Source organism: Fusarium oxysporum, chromosome IX, assembly GCF_013085055.1.
Source record: "Fusarium oxysporum Fo47 chromosome IX, complete sequence".
Lineage (NCBI taxonomy): Eukaryota > Fungi > Ascomycota > Sordariomycetes > Hypocreales > Nectriaceae > Fusarium > Fusarium oxysporum.
The window spans coordinates 2,873,698-2,896,635 of NC_072848.1; the positions used below are offsets into that span (position 1 = coordinate 2,873,698).

General features: G+C 49.2%; 11 protein-coding genes across 11 annotated transcripts; 3 read left to right on the forward strand and 8 right to left on the reverse strand.

Moving 5' to 3' along the window:
- Window positions 1-387: 387 nt before the first annotated feature.
- On the forward strand, window positions 388-1,058 carry FOBCDRAFT_231984 (uncharacterized protein). Its single transcript, XM_059609879.1, has one exon. It carries the CDS (start codon window positions 523-525, stop codon window positions 952-954), a length of 432 nt encoding a protein of 143 aa, XP_059467874.1. The 5' UTR covers window positions 388-522; the 3' UTR covers window positions 955-1,058.
- A 33-nt stretch (window positions 1,059-1,091) lies between these two features.
- On the reverse strand, window positions 1,092-2,181 carry FOBCDRAFT_279658 (uncharacterized protein; the record flags this gene model as incomplete). The annotated part of the gene is made up of 4 exons (XM_054706938.2): window positions 1,092-1,361; window positions 1,414-1,524; window positions 1,580-1,879; window positions 1,948-2,181. The coding sequence occupies 4 exons, from the start codon at window positions 2,179-2,181 to the stop codon at window positions 1,092-1,094; spliced, it is 915 nt and encodes a 304-aa protein (XP_054562913.2).
- Window positions 2,182-3,919: 1,738 nt separating this feature from the next.
- FOBCDRAFT_253216 (uncharacterized protein) lies at window positions 3,920-6,683 on the reverse strand (the record flags this gene model as incomplete). The annotated part of the gene is made up of 2 exons (XM_059611032.1): window positions 3,920-6,502; window positions 6,542-6,683. 2 exons carry the CDS (start codon window positions 6,681-6,683, stop codon window positions 3,981-3,983), a joined length of 2,664 nt encoding a protein of 887 aa, XP_059465892.1. The 3' UTR covers window positions 3,920-3,980.
- A 601-nt stretch (window positions 6,684-7,284) lies between these two features.
- FOBCDRAFT_253217 (GPR1/FUN34/yaaH family-domain-containing protein) lies at window positions 7,285-8,567 on the reverse strand. Its single transcript, XM_031190698.3, has 5 exons — window positions 8,339-8,567; window positions 8,198-8,288; window positions 8,090-8,147; window positions 7,762-8,029; window positions 7,285-7,707 (listed from the first exon to the last, which is right to left on the reverse strand). The coding sequence occupies exons 1-5, from the start codon at window positions 8,511-8,513 to the stop codon at window positions 7,463-7,465; spliced, it is 837 nt and encodes a 278-aa protein (XP_031034683.1). The 5' UTR covers window positions 8,514-8,567; the 3' UTR covers window positions 7,285-7,462.
- Window positions 8,568-9,949: 1,382 nt separating this feature from the next.
- FOBCDRAFT_168686 (uncharacterized protein) lies at window positions 9,950-11,402 on the reverse strand (the record flags this gene model as incomplete). Its single annotated transcript, XM_054706939.2, has 2 exons — window positions 9,950-9,995; window positions 10,053-11,402. The coding sequence occupies one exon, from the start codon at window positions 11,400-11,402 to the stop codon at window positions 10,326-10,328; it is 1,077 nt and encodes a 358-aa protein (XP_054562914.1). The 3' UTR covers window positions 9,950-9,995; window positions 10,053-10,325.
- Window positions 11,403-11,755: 353 nt separating this feature from the next.
- On the forward strand, window positions 11,756-13,267 carry FOBCDRAFT_298871 (uncharacterized protein; the record flags this gene model as incomplete). The annotated part of the gene is made up of 3 exons (XM_031190700.2): window positions 11,756-11,914; window positions 11,963-12,184; window positions 12,233-13,267. The coding sequence occupies 3 exons, from the start codon at window positions 11,756-11,758 to the stop codon at window positions 13,265-13,267; spliced, it is 1,416 nt and encodes a 471-aa protein (XP_031034685.2).
- A 57-nt stretch (window positions 13,268-13,324) lies between these two features.
- FOBCDRAFT_53714 (alkaline-phosphatase-like protein) lies at window positions 13,325-16,327 on the reverse strand. Its single transcript, XM_031190702.3, has one exon. The coding sequence runs from the start codon at window positions 16,042-16,044 to the stop codon at window positions 13,453-13,455; it is 2,592 nt and encodes an 863-aa protein (XP_031034687.2). The 5' UTR covers window positions 16,045-16,327; the 3' UTR covers window positions 13,325-13,452.
- A 1,260-nt stretch (window positions 16,328-17,587) lies between these two features.
- FOBCDRAFT_143189 (uncharacterized protein) lies at window positions 17,588-19,243 on the reverse strand (the record flags this gene model as incomplete). The annotated part of the gene is made up of 6 exons (XM_054706940.2): window positions 17,588-17,641; window positions 17,847-17,966; window positions 18,120-18,237; window positions 18,715-18,751; window positions 18,808-19,111; window positions 19,169-19,243. The coding sequence occupies 6 exons, from the start codon at window positions 19,241-19,243 to the stop codon at window positions 17,588-17,590; spliced, it is 708 nt and encodes a 235-aa protein (XP_054562915.2).
- FOBCDRAFT_231994 (uncharacterized protein) lies at window positions 18,998-20,188 on the reverse strand. The gene is made up of 2 exons (XM_059609880.1): window positions 19,759-20,188; window positions 18,998-19,708 (listed from the first exon to the last, which is right to left on the reverse strand). The coding sequence occupies exons 1-2, from the start codon at window positions 19,799-19,801 to the stop codon at window positions 19,449-19,451; spliced, it is 303 nt and encodes a 100-aa protein (XP_059467875.1). The 5' UTR covers window positions 19,802-20,188; the 3' UTR covers window positions 18,998-19,448.
- Window positions 20,189-21,447, forward strand: FOBCDRAFT_298879 (uncharacterized protein). Its single transcript, XM_031190704.3, has one exon. The coding sequence runs from the start codon at window positions 20,458-20,460 to the stop codon at window positions 21,280-21,282; it is 825 nt and encodes a 274-aa protein (XP_031034689.2). The 5' UTR covers window positions 20,189-20,457; the 3' UTR covers window positions 21,283-21,447.
- Window positions 21,448-22,572, reverse strand: FOBCDRAFT_53729 (uncharacterized protein). The gene has a single exon (XM_031190705.3). The coding sequence runs from the start codon at window positions 22,468-22,470 to the stop codon at window positions 21,613-21,615; it is 858 nt and encodes a 285-aa protein (XP_031034690.2). The 5' UTR covers window positions 22,471-22,572; the 3' UTR covers window positions 21,448-21,612.
- Between the last annotated feature and the right edge of the window lie 366 nt (window positions 22,573-22,938).

Sequence of the window (22,938 nt, forward strand, 5' to 3'; positions counted from 1 at the left end):
ACTGGTGCGTATCATGTAAAACGAAGTCCTGTTTGGTGATTATAAGCTCGCGGCCATTAGCCTCAATTGCAAATAAGACATTTAGCTCACTATGTAGACAGTATATTGTCTGATCAGGCAGCAACATGCCCCTTGAAAGTGCAACATTGAATTGATTGGTCTTACATGCATTCACACTTCTGCCTGGATGTACTTAAATAGGAACGAATGCCCCTCATTTTCAGCCCCAAGTCAGCATCCCCTTCCTCACCTGTCAACAGCATGCAGAGACATAATTCAACTATCATTTATCCCAACGTCCCGCAAAATGAAGCAGACCCTCGTTCTCGTATCAATGTCATGATTGACATCTTCAACGCTGGTCTCTCATCACGCGCGGGCGGCAAACTGGACCGAGGGCTATACCACGAGATCTTCACTGCGTACAAACTTGTCCAGGATTATAAAATCACGCATGGTAGTCAGATCTCCAGACCCCTCACTGAATCGGAGAAGCGAGAGGGTCTCAATGGCAGCTCCCAAATGATCACGGTGCCCTTACAAGGTAACAAGTACAGAGAGATAGACATGGTCTACAACGAGGGTGGAATTACCCATATCGTCGAGGCTAAGAACACCAAGACTGTTGATCACAGTCAGCTCCAGCCCAACATCCAACTGGCGCAACAAATCCAAGGAGCCTTGGTCTATGCGATCGGCGAAAAGGATGGTCAGGAACGAGCTCTTAAAGAGGCATACAAAAAGCTCCAAGCTCAACACCAGTCTAGCAGCACTGGGAACTTCCCTCCTTTGCATGTCCTGCGTATCCCGGACAAAGTCTCGAACATCATGTCCGACAACAAGCCGATGAGTCTACTGTCGCTTTCATCGACGTTTCAGGTTTCCCAGTTCAACATAGCTGAAGTTACGGGGGAGTTTGACCACGAAGAACGTGGGTTTTCGCTGTTTAGATAGAATGGTGCATGAGTTAGTTGGCTACAGATTCTGCGAAGGTTGACAGGTGAAGGATATCAAGAAATACAACGATACAATTTATGACACTCTATACTATATTTCACCCCACCGTTGGCCGGATGTCTACGGAAATCCAATCAAGGGTAAGGAGATCTCCCGTTACCTCTCCCCGGCTTCTTTCGAAGCAAGTTCCATCCGGATCTCAGCAGCTGTCCTGTGCTTTCCCCAAGCTTTCCCAACATGGTTAACAGTCTATTGACGCTGTTGCGTTGCCCAACGAACCATGCGACTACGATGACTAGGGCGTAGGTAAGAAGAGGCATGATAATGAAACTGTTACGAAAGGCTGAAGGCACTGGGACGACACCCTCTGTTGGGTTGTTCAAGAACGGCAATGCCCAAAAGGTCTGTTCTGTTAGCTGCTATAGTGGCTGGGGGCTTATAGCATGGGTACCCTACCGCTAAGAAGCTGACTGGTGTGAAAAGAACCGTCACTACCGTGAACACATAGATTGCCTGGTTTAACGCCATAGCCTTAGTTGATTCTCGCAGAGATGTAGCGTTGAATAACTATATAAAGAGTATTAGCAACTCCCTTTACAAGTACCGTCGTGTATGAACATACGCCATCCCGAAGACTGTTGATCTCCTCACGTTTCTTTCTTACCCGGCTCTGAGCCGCGGTAGCGTGTTCGTTTACATAACGAACGGCAACATCACAAGAAGCCCTTGAGCGATCCACCCACATAAATGTATCTGTCACATTTGGATTTTTCACCATGTCTTCGACAGTTGATTGAACCTCGTCTAACCACTCGTCAACAATTCTGAGTAGTTGGAGAGCAACAAAGTAGTCCTTGGAACGTTTGAAAGAATTATCGAACATGAGGTCCTCCACCCGTGTATCGCTATCAAAGTCATCCAGCTAGCAAAGGTATTAGTAAAGCTCATCAGTTCACAAAAGGGGACAGCTGGGTGCATCTTGCGACTCACCTTGACATGAACAAGCTCATCTATGATGTCGAGTGTCTGTCCCCAGGCATCCATACATATCTTAAACACTCTACAGATCTCGTAAAGAAAGTGCTCATTGGGGGCTATACCGCGACTGCCGATGAAATTATAACGGTTCCAGAGTCTTCCAAACTCAAATTTCTTATCAGGGTCGTACGTGTCTGGAAACGTGTCCTCATCGGTCAAGACGAGTATGCTGAAAAGTCCCGGCATTGCGTTCAGCACTCGGAAGCTTATTCTCGCTCTTTTTTCTTGTAGCCAGACTTTTTCTGACCCTCGTCGAATCGTTGCTGCTTGTATCTTGCTGAGTAGACAGTTTTCGTCATTGTCTATGTTCCCCAGCATTGGGCTAAAATAGCGGATTTGCCAATGTATGGTATTATGTGAAGAAAATTGGTTGAAATGCATGCTGTATCCGCCTCGAAAGTCTGTAGAAAGAAATGATGCCGATTCCCCCACATCTAAATTTAGTTCACCGCGTGGTAAACCGAAGGGCTCCTCGAAACTTAACGCGCAAGCAAGAAGGCGTATGGGGAAGCATTGGAATCCCTTCTTGAACCTATTCGACATACAGTAACTGATGAGAAGCTCAGCCACCACGCCCTTCATTTATGATAGTCAAGCCATGAAAAATGGCTCGCCTTGTCTTTACTTACACAATCTTCCCATTGGAGCTTCTCAAAGGTGCGTACAAAATACCAACTGTGTCAAATGGTTCCTGTTACAATTAGTGTGCATGCAGTGTGGTAGTAAGGTATGAGACGCACATTTTGCCGCCTGTTTCTGGCTGTGTACCGCCAACCAAGCCATTCGCGTTCAAATGCGGCGTATCGTATCTCTCGATGTTCTAGATCTGACGAGCTTACTGATGACCAGGCAGTTTGGATTTTGCTGTGGTCGCCAAGATTTTCAATTATGTATTGCCTTACCCCTGCAACGTCCCGACTTGCAGGCCAAGCATCGCGAATTTGCTCCCCACTCTCCCAAGCTAGTTTCGCAATTTCGCTAATACCGTCAAACCTAAAACGCATGGCTCTAGATTCAGAGCCATTTATTGTGTTACCATCAGCCACCTCCCTGGTGTAACCCAGCCTGGACAGTACCTCGTCTCTGATTGCATAGAGAAGAATTCTGTCATTCAGGCGGTTCAGAAGCACATTCCCGTCGATGACATCCTCGCCCGAGTGACCCTGACCTCTAACATCAGCTTGGTCGGGTGTCTTTGTGGAGAAGGTTCCGTCGTTATCAGTGTCAGTTTGTGGAGGACCCGGTTCGGCCGTATCATTGCGCGCTTGGGGCGCTGTCACGGCTTGGGTAGCTGCTCTCGGCTCAAGTTCAATATCCATTGTGCCCTCCTTCATCGAGTGGTGGTCTTTGAGTGCTTTTGACGCTGGCTGTTGACAGCTTCGTCACTCTGCGAGGCTTTCAATAGGATAAGGAATAGGGATCGGAATGAAATTATCTCGCGCTAACGCGAGTAATCATCCAGCAGTTCTTTTTGACATGATCTGACTTGCGTTACCTAGTGTCTGTGGGGCAATGTCACCTGTAGGTAAACGTTTTTAGGCGCCAGTGTAACAACCCAGCCCTCAGCTCATGCATCATCACAAAGATTTCAGCCAATTGCTACGAATTCGATAGGCACCTCAACATACAGGCGCCTTGGCCTTGCTCGCGATTGGTACAACGCATCAGCCAGCGGGGCCTATCACTTCAATCCTCGTACGGCTCGCTCCAACATTCCTAGCACTCATAGTCGCTGGGGTTAGAAGAATTGAGGCTCTGGGTCCAGGTATGAAAACTTGACTATCAAAAGCTTCACCATAATTGTTCTAACTATGTTTAAATTAGTATTCTCACTCAGCACCATAGTCTTGGTTCTTTGCTATCACTTTGAAGCTCAATATCGCCTCATCTCAATAGATTCACAAGCCGTTTCTAATAATACACACAATGTTATAATATTATCGCCGTATCTAATAACATCTCGAGAAAGACGAGTATACCGACGATTATAGCTGCAGCTCTTGCAACGCCCCGACCAGTACCTTGGTAATATTCCTCGACATCTCCGATTTCTTCCCCAGACACCAAAGCGCTCTAATACAATACTCCGCCCGTCTCAAACTATCCTGAAAATCTTCACTATCATGCCCCAGCAAATCCCCCTCATGTTGCTGGAAATCATCCGCCATGTCCAAATGAAACAAACATGCTTTCGTAAACCCCCTGATAAGGATTACAGTCCAAGGCTCCGTTAATAGTGGTCCCTCGCTGACTGCAAAGTGATAATCTGGGAGTTGCGCGGCGTTTATACCAGCTTCTTGGAAAAGGCGCGGTGTTGTTACTTGTGCGAGGTCGGCAAGTTCTATGGCGCTTGCTTTGCGGATTCGTGCTGCGACATTACCGCTGAGTCGCTTTTGGCGGGCTTGGTCGAGGCCGTAACCGTTTTTGTCGATGAACTCGAGGACGTCTGCGAGCATGAGGGCGCCGAGATGCCATGGTACTGCGATGCAGAAGAACCAACTTCTGATCCGTGGCGGGACAGTATCATAGTGTCGTATCAGGTCTCGGAAGAAGGCCCCGTGGGTCATATTCCAGTATCGGTAGAGGAGGGTCGTTTGTTGGATGATCTCCTCGATTGCTTGGGGACACTCTCGTTTCCTGAGGGCGTTCTGCAGATATGAAAGATGGCGATAGATCAGAATCTTGACGGGTGCTGACTTGGCTACCATCTGCATCGCATCATCGTACGAACAGGGCCATCGCGTTCCGACTGTTGGTTTCGTCGCATCATCTTGGATGAATAATTCCATTTCCCATCGTTGACTTCCTCGACGACTTTTTTGAGCTGCCCTCATACTGTCTGCAAGTATTTGGTCGGCATCTTCATGTTGGCAATCTTCATCGGCCAACGCGACCGGCCTTTCATTCATTGATGAAGATACTGTATCGAACATGACAGCAAGCCAGTAGAGCAGCCCAATTGTCCGCCTATTCTCCTCAGTCAACCGGCGAGGAGAGTGCTTTTTACTTGTCTCCATAAAGCCAGATTCACTAGCTTCAAACCTAAACTTGAGGGCGTGAATCTTCCTCGTTGCCCGCTCCAGATAGATATGAGGTCCTTCCTGAGACATGATCTCGATAATTTCTGGCATTGCGTTTTCTTTAATGCCTTTGCCACTTTTTTCTTTTTTGGATCCAAAGGATTTCTGTTGGTACTCATCACTAGCCCAAGGCTTCTGAGTGAGACCAAAGATGAGTTCAGCGTAAATGACGCGATATGACTCGACATCGACAACATCCTGCAGGGCTCTTTTTGCTTGCTCCCAGACTGATTGCTGTAGACTCTCCTCAAACTCTTGATTTAGGGCATCAGCCAAGTCGTCTGCTTCAGTCGCAAAGTCGCTTGCCCCCATGGAGAACCTTTCTTGTCGACGGTTGCCTTGGGCCCATTGTGTCGTAAAAGCCATAATGACAAGATCCAATACTCGAGATGCTGCTTGACTCTCAGAACGTGTGAGGTTGATCAACCTTGCGGACTGTGCAGCGCGATCTAGTTCCACAACGCGACGATACATCCTGTTCGACCATGCCGCGCCCCATTCTGGCGGGAGGTTTGGATTCTGTCGGGAGGGCCCTGGAGTTGCACCCAAGCTGGATTCAGGCGCTGGACTAGCGCGAGCGACAACTTGCAACTTGTAAGGGCAATTCTCTTCAGCTAGCCAACATGCAAGGTTATTCTCAAGGACGTCGTGATATATCTGAAGAAGACTCTCGGTGATCATATACCGATTGGAGCTCTGCATGATGAGAGAGTCGCTAGTGAACGGTGATGGTGAGAAGTTGGGATATCCGGAGCAGTCATTTGAAGGCAGACGGGCTCTTCGCTTTATCTGAACGGCGTGCTGTCCGTTTGCTGGAGATCCCGTTGATGAGAGTGTGTCTAGAGGGGCAGGGTTAATGTCTGAGAAGTCCAAGTCCCAGAGATTATTGATGTCAAAGTCCTGTGAGCCTGAAAAGGATGTCGAGTTGTCCAGGGCGTCAGTTGCAGCATGGGAAGTCTGTTTTGTAAATTCTGGCAGTGCTTCATCGATAGCGTCCTGCGCCACTGTATGGGAGGCACTATCTGGGCTTGAGAAGCTCATCGCAAGGCTTTGAGCATCGAGGGTTGGGTCCATGGACAGAAAGGAAGGGACATCTGTGCCAACGAAGGGATTGTTCCAAGACAGACCTTGTCCTGGTGTAGAGTTCTGAAGCATCTGCAGCATGTTTGCTGTGGTGATGTCGCAATACTTTGCGTTGAGCGAAGGGGCAGCAGTGGTGGCGGGAGACTCATTGCGCTTCCTCTTGCTCTGAGAGCTGTCGTTGGAAGTGCTGGTGATGCTTGACCCTGTTTCACTAACTCGAGACCTTGATCGAGTCTTTCCCCACTGTGGGTTCAGACTGCATACTTTTTTGGTTCTTATACAGTACGAGCAGGACTTGAGCCCTGGTTCCGATCCTCCATCTAACAAAGCGACATGGTCAATGCCTGGTCTCGAGGTGGGTAGTATGCATGGCTAGAACTTACAGATTTGCGAGCCAGAAGCGGGTGACGTTGCATCAGGTGAAGCTGCCGGTTTCTCATTGCGAATATACCCATCGCACGCCTTCTTGGACTTTCTGCAATGGTCGCAAGAGTGGTTTTGCCTCCTAACTTTCGGTTCCGACATGCTGCACCTGAGAACAGACGTCTACTACCAGGATAATAAAAGAGGGTCTAACAAGGCTAAGATACCAACAGATTGGGTAGAGGTAGTGCGAGATGAGTGTCAGTGGAGAAAGAATAGAGGAAAGAAACAAGATGAGAGAAACCGGTCCATAGATATTCAGGGCCGTTCCACCGACCTGCCCTCTTTCCCCGCACGACGCTAGCCCGTTTACGAGTCAACGACATCGTTAGTGAAAGCCTCTGCAATTGGTGTTGGTGTCATTGGTTAGTGGTTGGGTTTAGTGGACTGGGCGTTCCCCAGTCCTTGCGGGGAATGGGATGGGGGTGGATCACGCAAACAAACTGTCGGAACTGATACCGTTTGTCCGTGGACGGCATTCGAGAATGAATGTGACAGTACAGTGCAACTATCTTTCATTCTTTGAGGGAGTATTGACTTGGATCGCGAGAATCGTAGCACTAAACTTAATCCTGACCCTTGGGGTTTGACTTGCATTACTACACTGGCTCAAATGGTGCGACTATCATGTAACATAAGGTGAACCTTCTCGAGCAGTTACAGTATCAAAGAAATGATAAGCAAGCTTCATCCTTGGCCAATATTTACTACCAGATGTATTCAAGCAGTTGTGTTAACGTTGTATGTGTTAAACTATTGCTAATACCTCTTTCCATTTTGTCCTTTCCATCATCACCCAGGATTCAGCATCCTGCAAACAAATTCGATCCAGTCAAAGAGCCACCGGGAAGCCACTGTGCTACCTGTATACCAACAAACCCTTAGACCTTCTCCTCCTCAGAGTGGGTATCTCTCTTGACCTTGGTGGCACCAGGGATTCTGGAAGAGAGATCACCAAGCGGGAGAATATACGGGAAGTCGACCGACAGGAGAATATGACTCAAGAAGATGTACCAGCCCAGCAGCGATACAACGAAAAGTATCCCTGCACCAGCATGTTGATATGTAAGCGCTTTGGCAGACTCACCATTTGCAACAGCGAAGAAGGAGGCGGAGAGGCAGCCGACTGTAGTGAAAAGCTGTCAGTGATAAACGCGTAGCAGGAGTGCTGGGAGCTTACAGCAAGGTACCAGGATAACCAGGATAGTAAACAACACCACATTCGTGCGGATACTGGCGATGGCGAAGACGGCACAGAGAATACCCATCGAGATCAGGAAGAACGAGAAGGTCGCGTAGAACTCGCCTTCCTTCAGGCCGTCCGCAACAGCATCAGTTTTGGAGTAGAGGCCGTAAGCATTATAGTCTGGGACAATGGTTGAACCAAAGGTGAACCAGAAGCCGCCGAAGAGGCCGAACAGGACCGAGGGGAAGGTGTTTCCTAGAATCTTTTGTCATGTGCTTGTTAGAAGACTGGTTTGTAGAATTCGCTCGAGGGGTGACTGTACCCATTCGCCGATGCTGCCGAGAAGCATAAGAAGACCGCCGAACCAGAGGTAAGCGCCGCTATGGATTGATTAGATCATAGATATTGGAAGAAGGGCAGTGACACTTACACATTTGCACCAGCTCCAAAGCCTCCTGCTCCTTGCCATCCAAGCAGTGCCATGGAAGCAGGAGTCGTGCAGAGCAAGAAACCTCCCAAGGCTAGTCGTCGCGTCAGTAGAATACAAGCGACAGATGTAATAGTGTCTTACCCAATGGCGTCGGATTGCCCAGCTTCTGCCGCAAATCCCCCTTCACTCGACTGTGAGGCGCCAAGTACAGCTGCTCAAACAGCTCAGGAGACATCGAGATACTCCCAGTAGTATGGGCCCTCTCCAGATGATCAGCGCCCTGCTCAGTGAACGTCTTGATAGGTGAAGTAGACATGTTGATCGGTGATAATACTGGAGCAATGTGTGGGTAAACAGTGGAGTGAGAGATCCAGAAAAACAAGAGAGAAGATGGCACGACCCAGAATATGTACCCAAGAGGATTCTCCCCACGATTGCAATCTGGGGTAGCTGGGGTTGGAGATTAGGTCGAAGCTCCCTTGCCCCGGAAATCATGTACCCGGCTTGACGACCTGTACCCCGCTGGGATTCACGTATCCGGCGGGAGGACATGTACCTTACTGAACAAAATGTACTTATCGGCAGTCGGTTCCCGATTCAAGCTGTGAACAGGAGGCTCTTTCTACGGAAGGGACGGAAAAGCCACGTTCTGAATCAAGCTTAGACGAGTCAAGGGGAGGGGGACTTCTGTGAAGCCCAACAGTTTCGGCACCGGGGTATGTTTGGGTACGCTATGCCTACTGTAGCGAATACATGGTCGGCTGCGGTGCTGGTCCTTGTTGCAATGGCGCCTGGGTGGTGGTATTGGGTTGGGATCTAGAATAGAAGCACCGGATTTGAGCCCCGTGGGGGAAGATGCAACCCCACGGGGAAACGTTTGGGCATACGCAGAGCTTGGGCTTGAGTTAACGCTCGGGAGGCCACATGGCGGTATGGAAGTGTAGCAGTCTAGTCAGGTCAATGCATTGCATATGCCGTGTGAATGCTACGTGATAAGGAACAGGGATCCTGTGATACGAAATTGCCCTCCTCCTCGTCTATGTTTCCTACAGCTTACAGCCAGCCCAGTCTATATCGTTGACATCTTTACAGTGCATATGGAGCAACTGCCTGTTTCAACGTCTTGTTATTGATCTGCACATTAAGGTTTTTAGCTCATAGAACATACCATGGAGCAAGGCATTCAAGGCAAAGTCGGAGCCGACTCACTGAATCCAACAACTAGCTCAATACAGTAAGGCTCGTGCAGATCAGCATGGTTGGTAGGGTTTATGAGTCGGCTCCGCACCACAGCTGCCGACTGAGAAAACGTGCGGGGTAGAATGCTTGGACGACGAGTCTGGGGAAATACGGATACGGACTTCTCCACTTGCTGTCAATAATACTTATTCACGGTCATCAGTAGCTGTCGAAGCTTCTGGACATGAAGGACCGACGGCAGTATGTTTGGCATCTCGATTATGAGCATTTGAGTGACAAGGTTGCGGTTCGGGAGAATGGAGGGCGCTCATCAGTGTCAATGCTACCAACTCCTGCAAGATTGTCGGGGTATCAAATTAATCTACCGATCGGGTGGCATTATACGTTGCTGATCCGCAGTGAATCACTAGGAAAGCCTCACCATTGCAAGTCGGAAAACATTAGTGTTGTTGGGAGTTTCGCGGATGTATTGTGTCGGAAGCAAGGATGATGCAGCGAGCAACTGGCTTTCCTGATGATTGAGTTTTCAAAACATTACCATGACGAGTGATAGTTATCTTTTCTTTCTGACATTGCCATCAAGTAGTAACCGTGAGCCCTTCTTCCGATGTTAGCTGAGCGAGTTCGCAGACACTCGCGATCTCGCGGCACTTACCCTGGGCCGGATGAGCTGTCATGAACCGGATCTCACAATGTAGCACATGCTCCCTTCTTCGTATGCTTTTCTTGACGCGTAGAATTCGAGTTGACCTCTTAGCCGAATGACGCATTTCGAAGGACTAAGGAGTATTGTTGATTAGAGAGGCTAGAAAGTCCGAAATCACAGTGATGTAGACTAACCCTTCCATCGATGGTCACGGCCACATTTGAGACTTGATGTGTAACGGGCGAACTTCTTCCTCTTCTTTTGTCTTCCTATCTCTCCAACCTAGGCCCTTGTTAACGAGTCGTAGTACAAATCAATCCGCGTCTTGGGCACATTCTTCTCCTTATTCCCCAGAATGGTCTTGACCGCCTTGACAAGAGTTTCCTCCAAACTCGTAAACCCCTCCAACTTCCCCATCTGTCTCAACACCTCAGCACTCCTCTCATTATTCACCTCTCCTGCATCCACAGCTGACTCTCTAACATTTTTGAGCAAAACCTTGCCCGGAAACCGTCGATGAAGAATCTCCAGAATCACAGTCCAGCCATATCTCCCACCGAACGCAAGAAGTCGCTCGTTATTAACATCGTCGAGTGTCAATGCAGCCAGGTGTAGCAGAGCCGTATCCTCGACATCGACATACCACTGCGATGGTAGAATAGACGGCGCATCGGGATATCCTTTCACAACAGCGTCAATGACGGCGGCCGAACTGCGGTAGCTCATATTCTCGGGCGATATAGCGATACCGAAGTTAACATTGGGTACAACCGTGTTAAATGAGAAGGACGGTTTAAGTTCCCGTACCCACGCAAAGGCAGCTTGTTCGCTACGTGCTTTAGCAGCTCCGTATAACACGATCCCATGCCATCGCGGGTTCCCTTGTCCGTCCCACGGCTCAGCTGTCTTCTCAATTGCATCGGTGTTCCAGGTCGTTGAATCGATCTTGTACGGTTCGCCGGTGGTGGGAAGAGCGCACGCAGCTAGTGACGAAGTGATGACAACGCTCTTGACGCTGGGGACTTTTGCCGCCGCTTCAAGAAGGTACAGATTTGAATTGATGGTATCGTCTATGACTCCTTGGTTCTGCGGGTTCATTTCCATGTTCATAGCGGTATGAACCACGCCATTCACGTCTTTGAGAGCTTCATCGAAAGCACCGGGTGTCGAGATGTCGGGAACCTGGACAAGCTCGAAATTGGATCCGAAGAATGTTTTCATCCAGGTATTGGCAGTGATAGAGCGGACTGTGCCACGGACACGATAACCGCGTTGAAGAAAGACATGGACAGCGACGCTTGCTATGTACCCATTGGCGCCCGTGATGAGGATCAGACCTCCTGGCGGGACTGAAGACATTGCGGGGGATGTTGCTGGGTTATGGTGGGTGACGGGGATTGAGGGTTGATGAGAACATTTTGAAGAGGAATAGATAGGGATGGTTTTATATAGAGACAGAGGTAAGCATATTTCCAAGAAGCAGAGTAATAGCTTCATATATCACTCCGAGTCTTACGAAGCTGGAAATGCACTAACACGCCAATTCCCCGATCGTTCATCTCGCATCCCCAAAGAAGTCTAGCCCCCTTCGCATTCCGCATCAGGAAAACGAGGTTCCACTCTGACTCCCTCCGCCTAATGAGATGCGTCAAAACCAGGCTCTCGCACTCTCCCACTTCTCCTCGTTCTCCCAAAACATAACACACAATACCATGACATCCCCGCGCTTTTCCAATACCATCCTCGTTCCAGGAACGAGTGGCCAGAGTCCCTCGATACAGACGTTTGGGGCGTTGGATCAGCCAAGGAAGAAACGACCCCATCGGAAGAGTCGGAAGGGATGCGATGCTTGTAAGCGGCGGAAAGTCAAGGTATGACTACCCTTGGTGATATGAGAGGCTTGGATTGACAGCGTGTAGTGTGATGAGAGAGTGCCCTGTACGAATTGCCTGCAGCGCAATGAGCAGTGTTTCCAGCCACATCATATCTCTGTTGCTATTCCCATCGTGGCCAAGGCAATTGACCCGGTTCCGTGGATCAACCTCATGCATCTCGAGTTGTTCCATCACTGGGATAGAGAAACCCGATCGACCCTTGCATTTCCCCAGATCTGGCCCGTCGTCATGCAGCAAGCCTTCCATGTACCGCTACAAACCCACATTTGTTATGCACTTGCTGACATACAATAGGAAGATTTCGTCATGTCGGCCATCCTCTGCACTTCAGCAATGCACTTCTCTTCCCTCTGCCCCCACGAACCCAAATACAGGGATGCTTCAGGGCATTTAATGGCCAAAACCGTGCAATTGTTTCGCAAAAACTTATCCCGCCCCTTTAACAAGCAGAACTGCGAAGCACTCATGGGAACAGCCCTCCTCGTCAACTACATATCATGGTTCGACCTCGACTTCCTCCACGGCCAGACCAAACTAGACCTTTCGAAAGATCAATTATTCTTCCTGACCCCTGGAATCATTGAGCTCTGGTTTCGGTCGATGCCCATCTTCATTGATCAGGGGAGCATCTTCGCTGACGTCGCGAGGCATTCTCCGAGATTTCATATCGAACAGGCTCTTGTTTCCTGGGGTTATGATCCGGAGCGTTTTGTTGGTTTGCTTATGGACATCTGGGATGATCCTCGGTATCAGGGGGAGAGTGGCCCTCTGAAGAGTGACGAGCCGACGTCGTGCGCTTGGCGACTTCTTCTGGGCATGGAGAATCAGATACCGCATGCTTCCCCCAAGTCTCCTCCAGCAGAAGAATCGTGTGAGGAGGATACACACAACCAGTCACTCACTCATCTCAAAGAGGTCATCACCGATGTCACTGACAAGTTTACCTCCCCTACTCACCCCGCTGCCTCGATGGTTCTATCATCCCAATCAGACCGCTCAGTCTTCGAAACCCTCTTGCACCGAATATCTCCTCTTCTGTGCTGCGCATTGCTCGCGGCAGGCCCCATACGCTGTGACATGACTTCTATCAGCGCCGACATTGAGGAGCTGTTCTTTGGGGTTCCGGTTCTTTGTTCTGGACCGATTGCATGCTGGATCAGTGATGGAGACTCGAGAATTCTCGTGTTACTGTGTCACTTTTACCGTGCCGCGCAGATTCTACTGTCAAAAGAAAGAAATTGGTGGGGGTATACGAGGAGTTGCGTTATGGAGCGCTTGATACTGGACGAGCTCAAGTCTCGTGGTCTTCATGTTGACTTGTTAATATGATGATAGAGTGAATGATCAGCATGGTGACATCTCACAATCCTTCAATGCGATGAGGCTCAGACTTCACGACAAGAGGCATCAATGAACCAAAACTAGTAGTAAATGGATATCGCCATGCAAAACTCTAAAATGCAAACTATTCATACATCTTCATTATTTATACCGCTAAACTCCCCAGTTTTTTTTTATTGATCCCTTGTCTCTTGAACATTAGGATTTCGCTCATAACGCCAACGCTTTCCATTCTCCTGCACATGCCACCTTGTCATGAAAGCACCCTCCTCCACCCACTGCGCCCACTCAACACCCCATTTCTTCTCCACAGAGTCCAAGAAGGAGAGATAGTCAAAGGCCTGGATGGGGTCCTTTTCTAAGGGGTCGACGGAGAGGTCGCTGAGGCGCCACTCGGTGTTGTCGATGAGAGGGACGCTGAGGTGACGGTCGGGATAGCGGACGTCACGCACGTTGAGCATGGCTCGGCCGGGGTTGACGACGGTGAAATGCCATTGGGCTTGGCCTGTTTGGTTGTTGACCATTTGCATGGGGCGCAAGAGGGACTGGCCTTCGTAATTTCCGACGAGCGACTCAGCGGCCTTGCGACTAACGCCTTCGAATGAGCCACTCTCGAGCATGAGATCCAGGATGGTCGGTAGAACTTGGGTGGAGTGAACGGCGTGCTCGACGTTGAAAGCGGGAAGAGATGGATGAGAGAAAACAAGCGGGACATGATCTGATCCAACGCTAGGGTTGTAGTAAGGAGAGGCCTTGCCATTCTCAACCAGCGAGACACCGTGATCACCAAGGAAGACGATGAGAGTCTCATTTGCAACACCTTGATCATCCAACATCTTGAGAACCTTGCCAATCCACTTATCGTCATAGCTCTCAGCGTTGGCGTAATGCGACATCTCATCAATGTCCTTGCCAGCTCCGATAGCAGTGTACGTCTCATTCTTAGGGATACCATAAGCGTGATGACTCGTGCTGGTGATATGCGTAAGGAAGACACGACCGTTGTTCTCCTTGGCATCATTAAAGGCATCGCGCATGTAATCCTCAAGAGGGTCCTCCTGGAAGCCAAAGTAGTTAATGTCCTCCAGATCAACACGGTGCTTGGCGTTCTCGCTGCGAAGGGAGTCTCGGTCCTGGGTGTTCTCCTCGGGGTAACCGCAGGCAGCCATGAGCTTGTGATGGTTGTCGTAGTGGATCATGGCGGTCTGGAAAAAGTATGACTTCCACTTGGCAGCTGACTCATCTTCAGCCTTGTTCATAGCGTCGAAGATGTGAGGGAGACAGGGTTGGTAGATGTGACGCTTGTAATCGAGGTTGAAGTCGGCGATGAGGGGGTTGAGACCGCAGATAGTGCCGACGAGACTCTTGAGAGTGTAAGTGCCGGAGGTGTAGGCGTTGCTGAAATGAGCACCGCCACGCTTAGGTGTCTTGTCGTGCTTGAAACCATCATCGTAATCGCCAGTGACATATCGGGCATTGGGCATCAAGTTCTTGAGTCTCTCTTCGACGTCCTCAGGAATCTTCTTATCGGGGTAAGAATCCTTGAACTTCTCCCACATATGACCACCCTTCTTGAAGGGGAAGATGTCGTTCCTGGTACTTTCGAGCAGGAAGAGCATGACATGCTTGACAGAGACATCCTTGAGCTTATCCTTCAGCTCCTCCAGCACAGGCTGGTCGAGGTTGGAGATCTTCATGGGATCCTTGGCGGCGTTGTAGTGAAGCTCGTTGGGTGTATACCAGTCCTCAAAGCCAGCCAGAGGCTTACCCTTAGGCAGCCAATCCATCTTTGGGGGCTCGCCAAGGGCTGACTTCTCATCCCACTGGTGCTGGATGCCGACTTGTTCGAACTTGGAAGGGAGTTGATCGAGGAGTGGTGCGGTTGATGAGACGTCGACGAAGGGAAGGAGACCGGTGGTCCATGAGAGGAAGAGGAGAGAGCGATCATCGGGGCGCTCGAGTAACAAGACCATCATGGCGATAGTGAAGAGAGACCAAAAGAAGTATGGCATGCCGTAGTGAATGCGCCTCACGGTGGAAGGCTGCACTCGGACGCCAAAAGTGCTGACTCGTTGGGAGATTCGAGAATACAGAGTTTGCGATTTGCCATGCTCGACAAAGTCCTCCAGCCAAGCCTCATCATCAACATCGTCGTACTGGTTCTCCTCGGCAATGACAGGCTCAGGATCGGGAAGAGGACTGTAGATATTTCGCTTCCTCAAGAATCGGTTTGTCGCAGTTCGCGCCATAGCCCAAGGGAAATGGAGCATATCCGCACCCCACCCAAACACTCTATAGCACACATTCTGAAGCAGCCAAGCAAGGACGATCAAGCAAAAAGCGACCAAGATGAAGGTCACGAGACCAGAAAGGAAGATAGCTCTTGAAGTAGGGTCCGACACAAGGTTGAGGTTTCGCCAGTGAATCTCGGCGCCGGAGACGAGGTAAAAAGTAATGGATATTAACGATAGAGCGACGTTGTATAATATTAATAAACCAGCGACTGCTGTAGTGGCGTAGTGTAGTATTTGGGTCCTGGGAGACCATTGATCGAGGAGGAGTCGGATTAAAAGAAGGACGAGAATATCTTGCACGAAGAATGTGCTGAAAAAGGTGAATAATCGACCGGTAGCGACGGCGTTTCGGTGGCTGTGGATGTGGGCGAGCTTGGATGCGAAGAGGGCTGAGACGGCAAAAGTAAAGATGAATGGGCGATTGGCAAGACGAGCGCCCAACCTCGTGAGCCAAGAAGGTATGCAGACCATGTTTGATAGACAGCCGTAGAGGCTAAAAAAAGATAAGATAAATGAATGAGAGTATAGGAATCACACTGATCACATATAATGCTTATAAGAAAAAATGTCACCTCAGAGCTGAAAGCCAAGCACCATGATCGCCGTTTTGTTCTAGAAGAAAAAGACAAGAAGCTCGAGACAGGAGATCGAAAATGTGGAGAAACAACCGGGAACCCGGGACTATTATAACAGATTTTCTGCCATCATCGTCTATGGCTTTTTAATTAGCTGCGGCGTCTACCTAAAAGCTCTGACCGAGCGTAAAAAAAAAAAAGCGCCCCCCTTTACGTTATGCAAAATAAAAAAGAAGAGCTCGCGTGCGTTGTTTCCTCTTTGCTTTGGTCTAGCCTAGCTCCTCTGGCCTAGGTAATCTCGTGTTACGGATTTCCGGCACCGTCTGCTTATGCTTTGCCGGCGCGTGATTGGCGGAGACGCGGAATTCACCTGTTTTTAGGGCGAGCCGAGGAGCCGAGTTTCAACTAAGCCCACTGAGAAAAAAGGGGGCAGTGTTAGGCTACTCTGGTGGGGTACACGGAGGCTAACATGTTATGGTATGATGGATCGTAGGAGCTCGTTTAATCTTGTTGTACCGAGGTCGCATCACGAGACCAATTTCTTTCTGCTGCATAGTGGCCGAGACTCCGTTGGGCGCTAAAAGAGAAGGAAGAAGAGGAAGAAAACCCTTGCTCGGTTATTCCCGAATCTGGACCTGAAAATGAGAAGGAGGAGCTGCAGCCCTAACACTGAATTGTCAAGTCATGTCATGTCATTGCACCCTTTTCACTGACTCTTTCGTCATACCCCAAGGTACAGTTCAGTAGCATGCCAGATGGCAACAAGGTTTCCTTCACATGGTTCAGGTAGGGATTTTCCAAGCCGTTATCCGAAGTGAAAGTCAATGTTCATCTTCGGTATGTAGATATAATGGGAAACAGAACAAAGCGCATCCATTATCCCTCGTTTCAAAGGACATTGCATAAACGAGCGAAATTGGTGGGGTCATCGCTTCCCAAATGGCCTGAGTCATAATAAGTTCTACCTACCAACAGCTTCAGCCTAACCAGCTCAGCCTCTGCGCTGGCAATCCTTCCATCCAACGTCAGCCACTTCCTCTTCGTGTAGATCATACAAAAAAGGTCCCCTTCTGCTCCCGCGAAGGAAGGTGCCAAGGTGGCTAAAACCAAGGGACCGGCTACATCGGAAATGTTGTTCTTGTCGTGGAATAGCGGCATCAAATTTGCAGGGGATATCCTGGGAGTCTGGGCCCTGGGGCAGTGGGGAAGCGTGACAGTGAAGGGTTGCAGTAGATCATGCCACTAAGAAGAATTGGTGCATCGCGGCTAAACGCCAGAATCTTTGTGATTTGCTCAGGTTTTTATCCCTTGTTTCGGTATTGATGTCATTGGATAATTCTGTACGGCTGGGAAATGCGATAGAAACTCTGTGCTGCTCATGAGTGTCTATTTGCGCTGCAGTGAATCACTAGAAAGTTTCTCCGGTGTGACTTTAGACTCTACCGGCCGGATACACGGAAATGAAACGTCTCACCTGTGATTGGCTGCTTGAACTGTCAGTCCAGGGTAGTCAGAACTATTCCTCGCATTAACACCAAAACAGAAGATGATCACGAGCTCCAGCTGGGAATACACTCTGAGTGGCCTTCTCGTATTTAATGGTTCATGATGCCATGGGTAACTATCATTCCGCTACTGAGCTTAGCGCATCGCGGTCCGCGTTTTGTGGATTCGGGATCCCGGAAGGTCTGCACTTACCGAATTTTGGTGGTTTGACATGCAGGCTGTCAAATCCAGGGGTTCGGAATTGCCTTCACATGTTATACGAGAGAAATGACAGCTCCTTCGGAATCTATACATAGGTCCAGCATAAGTGGTCTTATGCAACTTCGACAAGAAAAGTATGTCTAGACCCCGCATGGCTTTTCGGTCATCGTCAAAAAGACAATTACCTTCATCACGGATCTTGGTTCCGTGGCTCAGCATTATTGTACAGCGCATTGCCATGTATTTCTCTTGCATTGTCAATACCAGTACTGTTACTTCGTATTGACCCATTCCGCCCCAGTAATAGAAACCGTCTGATCCAACACTCGGCCGACCCCGTATTCCAGCTGCATGTAAGATCACAGTTACGAGATCCTTCCCACTGCATTATACCTAGATAGCAAGCGATTGTTTTTAACCTTATTGTTCTTGCAAAAGTTCCATTCTTGCTTGGGCAAGAAACCCCGAACTCTGTCTGCACTCTTCTGGTGACTGTGTTCTGCCCCTTAAATCCTTTCATTACACCTGTCACTTCCGACTATCCTTTTTCTCCCCTTAGGGACACAAACAGAAATATCCCTGAGTAGCACGCGACCATATCTGAGTATGCCATGGTTGCTAAAGCCGGCTACAGCGGGCCGTTCGGCCACCTAGCGCCCGAGTCGAGTCCAACCGCGGTGTTATTGACATTAGATAGGGATTTTAGGATTACCCCTAGTAAAATACAAACAACAGTTTAACAGTTATCTGATATGCAAGTACGCTTTCCACGCCTCTAATAGGTGGTCGCTACAAACTCGACGCAAAAGCACTATTGATAACTGCTGTCCCCTTGCCCTGCTCGCTGTCGGCAGCATACCTCTCGGCATATGCTATTGCTTCTGTCTCAATCACTTCTATACCATAGGTCAGCATAAGCGCTGCATCTCTCGAAGCTCCTGCCTCTACGTACCAATATCATCGGCAAGAAAGATCTCTCCTGTTTCGTGTAGTTCGAATAGAGCATCCTTGACCCAAATTCGGCACGTGAATGCCGCTCCAGTTCGACGAGATGGCTTACCATCTGTAGGAACGGACTGGATGATCTGTGTGGCGCGTGGCACGTTGGAGACGCCGCTAGCTTTGACCAATACGATCAGAGTTGGGTCAATAGCCGATTCGTTCTGCCTCTCCTCGTATTTCCAAGGCCCTGTAAGGTTCGTCGCGTGATGAAGAACGGGCCGCCCAATGTCATCAGTGACAATTAGTCCCCAGTGCTATTGAAGTCAACTTAGGCAGTAAAATAATTACCGAGAAGAAGAGACTTGACGTACATATTCTCTTGGAGAAGGCCGGCTCTTCATGGCAATGTATATCGAGGAGCTCTCTAGATTCCCGTTCAGCGACATAGTTACCTCCCAGACTGTGTTGATGTTAGGAGCAAGCGCTCTAAAATGTTGTCACTTCGAAATGATGTGATTAGGTATAAGATAACTTTGAGTCAGTGGGTAGAAAGACTTGGGCAGGTATCATGAGATTGTAATACTTCACTAGGCAGCAGTGTTATATAATGGCTGTCGGGTGCGCGACATCAACCAACACTCCCGCTCGTCTTCACGATTTCACCATCATCCTTCGATTACCAACTGAGGTCCTTGGCAATGGCAGAAAGTCAAAGTAGACGTGAACAGACTTTTGCTGTAGTCCGCAGCTCCCGCCTCCAACATCCTGATGATCAACTCCTGGAATCCTTCCTGCACGACTCAGTTGACCCCGAAGCAACTGCCCGATACATGCTCCAAAGATGCATCGACGGACAAGAAGATTACGATTTGATGCCGCTTCTATCGGAGTGGAAAAACTAGTTGGAAGTGGTGGGCACCTTCAGTGTTATCCTCACAAGAGCCTATACTGAGCATATCAGTCACTGACCAACTCGCACAACAAGCAAATCCGAGCGAAAGCATCGTCGCAGATGTATCAAAAAGAGATGATTTTGATTGTATCTGGTTTCAAAGCATCATTCATGGATCCGCTGGTTGTGACACCAATTTTTCCTGTGATTAGGCTACAAGATGTGAGGTGTATCCCCAAACCTCTCCTCTTCTCCCAAACGAGTTTCAGCTAATCAACCGGAGCCGCTGCACGAGCTTTTTTGGCATCTTCCTTAGCTCTGATATGTAAGAGAGACTTCTTCATGGTACTTCTAGCCATGATGATGGCCGAAATCACTGACTTGTACGCCAGCCTGTAACAGAAGCTGTATCTCAAGGTTACTTTCGCTTTACTCCCACCAAAGTCTCCAACGTAAATACTTCTTCATTCCTGCACCGAATGTCCGCTCACGCTGCTGCAGTATCGTGTAACGAAGGTTACGATTGGATGTCCAAATCAACCTCCTCTTCTCGAAAGGATTCCCACGATACAATGGTGTAGCTTTACGGATCATTCCAACTCGGGCATCGAGACCCCAGACGTCAGTCTATTACTAGCTACATCAAGATTTTCCAAATCCATACGATGGGCTCTTGTTGCTTGAGAGATTGCAAGTAGACACGAGCTCCCAGCTACCAGTCTGCTATCTTTCTCGCCTTGGCATCATTTATCGGAGCATGTCGCTCCAATGATCGCCTCAATGTGTCGCCTTATGCCAGTCTCTTTCCGTATACGCATCTACCACTTTTTAAGCTCTCTTGGATCTCGTGTTTACGGGTCATCTTGTAGCCTGAGGGTTCAACATCTCCCTTTTGGCATGTATCTGAAGACGAAGAGCGTTGAAGACCATCAAGCACTGAAAATTGAGTTCGGGGCACCACAGCTTGTACGAAGCCAAACCCAAATTCCAGTCCCTCGTCCGTTATATCTATTGTCCGACACTGAAACGTCTTATCTGCTGGCCGCTACCTTACCGGGACAGCGCTTGGGCTCGTACATTGACATACTGAGCGATCATGATCTCGATATCCTCACACATGATATGCAGAGATACCTGACACAACTGCGCTCAATCTCAAGACACGGAACGCCAAAGTATGAAATAAGCAATGCAATTGGTGGAAAATATTATGACTATCGGATCATTGCGGCTCACGACTATGACAAGGAACGTGGTGATTTCTTTGCACCTTGTACCGATGAAGAAGACTTCAACGATATACTGCGAACACCCGCGCTACCAGATGGCTTTGACTCCACGGGCCATAACATTGTGTTCACGCATTCCGACATCAACATGCGGAACGTTTTGATGCACAACGGTCGGATTTCGGGTATCGCGGACCGGGAGAACCCTGGATGGTTTTCGGATTACTGGGAGTATACCAAAGCGCATTATGTTACCAAGCTTCACAAGAGGTGGTTGGCAGTGGTTAATCGAATCTTTGAAATTTTCGGTGATTTTACACTTGACCTGGAAATTGAGCGCCGCTTATGGGAGTATTGCTTCTAGCTGGAAGACAGTCAAGCAAAGAGAGTACTGATACTTCAAGGTGTATAATTCACAGGGAAAGAGAGTAGAGTTAAACAACGCAGTTCATCCGGACGAGTTATTAATAACTAATAGGCCAATAAAGTACAAGAAGAATATGTCAAAAGTCCATCCATCCAAACACATATCTGACATCCCTCCAGAATCTCTCATAAGTCAGAAGTCCAGCGCCGTCCTCTGGCTATGCGTTTTCACACACAGGTCATATACCATGATCGTGAATCAGCACGAGCCACCCACTCAATAACCACAGCACAAACAGCTACTATCCTTCATCGTCGATGAGCGAATCTAGTAGTGGGGAGCCTGGTAGGTAGGAGCCTTGTACTCAGGCTTAGGAGCAGGCTTGGGCTTCTCGGTCTTGGGCTTGGTGTACTCAGGCTTGTGAGGCTTAGGAGCGGGCTTGGGAGCCTGGTAGGTAGGCTTGGGGTGAGGCTTGGGCTTCTCGTGGTGAGGCTTAGGAGCAGTGTACTCAGGCTTGTGGGGCTTGGGAGCCTTGGGCTTGGTGTACTCGGGCTTGTGAGGCTTAGGAGCAGGCTTAGGGGCCTCGTAGGCGGGCTTGGGGTGAGGCTTGGGAGCCTTGGGCTTGGTATACTCAGGCTTGTGAGGCTTGGGAGCCTTGGGCTTGGTGTACTTGGGCTTCACAGGCTTAGGAGCAGTGTACTCGGGCTTGTGAGGCTTGGGAGCCTTGGGCTTGGTGTACTCGGGCTTGTGGGGCTTGGGAGCCTTGGGCTTGGTGTACTCGGGCTTGTGAGGCTTAGGAGCCGGCTTGGGAGCCTCATAAGCAGGCTTGGGGTGAGGCTTGGGCTTAGGCTTCTCGTAGTGAGGCTTAGGAGCCTGGTACTCGGGCTTCTTGGGCTTCTCGTAGTGAGGCTTGGGGTGAGGCTTAGGCTTGGGCTTCTCGTGGTGAGGAGCAGGGTACTCAGGCTTCTTGGGGTGAGGCTTGGGCTTAGGCTTCTCATGGTGAGGAGCAGGGTACTCGTGCTTAGGCTTCTCGTGGTGAGGCTTAGGCTTGGGCTTCTCATAGTGAGGCTTGGGTGCCTTGGGAGCCTCATAGCTGGAGTAAGAGACGTCGTAGTTGGCCTCGGCGACGGGAGCGGCGAGGATGCCAGTGGCAAGGGTGAGAAGGGTAACAGCAGACAGCTTCATGTTGGCGGTTTGTTTTTGAAGAAAAGGGAACTAAAGAAGGACTGTTGTCTTGTTAAAGAGCGTGGAGAAGTTGCGAGTAAAGAGTGGATGTGAGTGAGTGACTGAAGAGCAGAAAGGAAAAGCAGTTTGAGGAGAGGATATCCAGCTCTTTTATGTGTTTGTGTATTCCTATGATGACTCTACTTTTAGATGCAGCAGTGACATGCTCGTCTAGCAGCCCTGTGAACAATACACTAATCTCGGTTCACGGCTCATAGCGGAAGGTACCAACAAACTCATTGGTAAGGCAATTCACATCATCCACTACGCCAGCTGAGAAGCAATTGACGTGCTCAGGGGTTGGCGAAGGTTACGGTGATTGGAGAAGTCCGAGGTGCATCTCGGCAGCGCGCGGTTACAGCACTATTGGAAACTAATCCAAGGAATAAGTTCGTATGTTATGACAGTGGCTCACAGGAGGGAAATTTG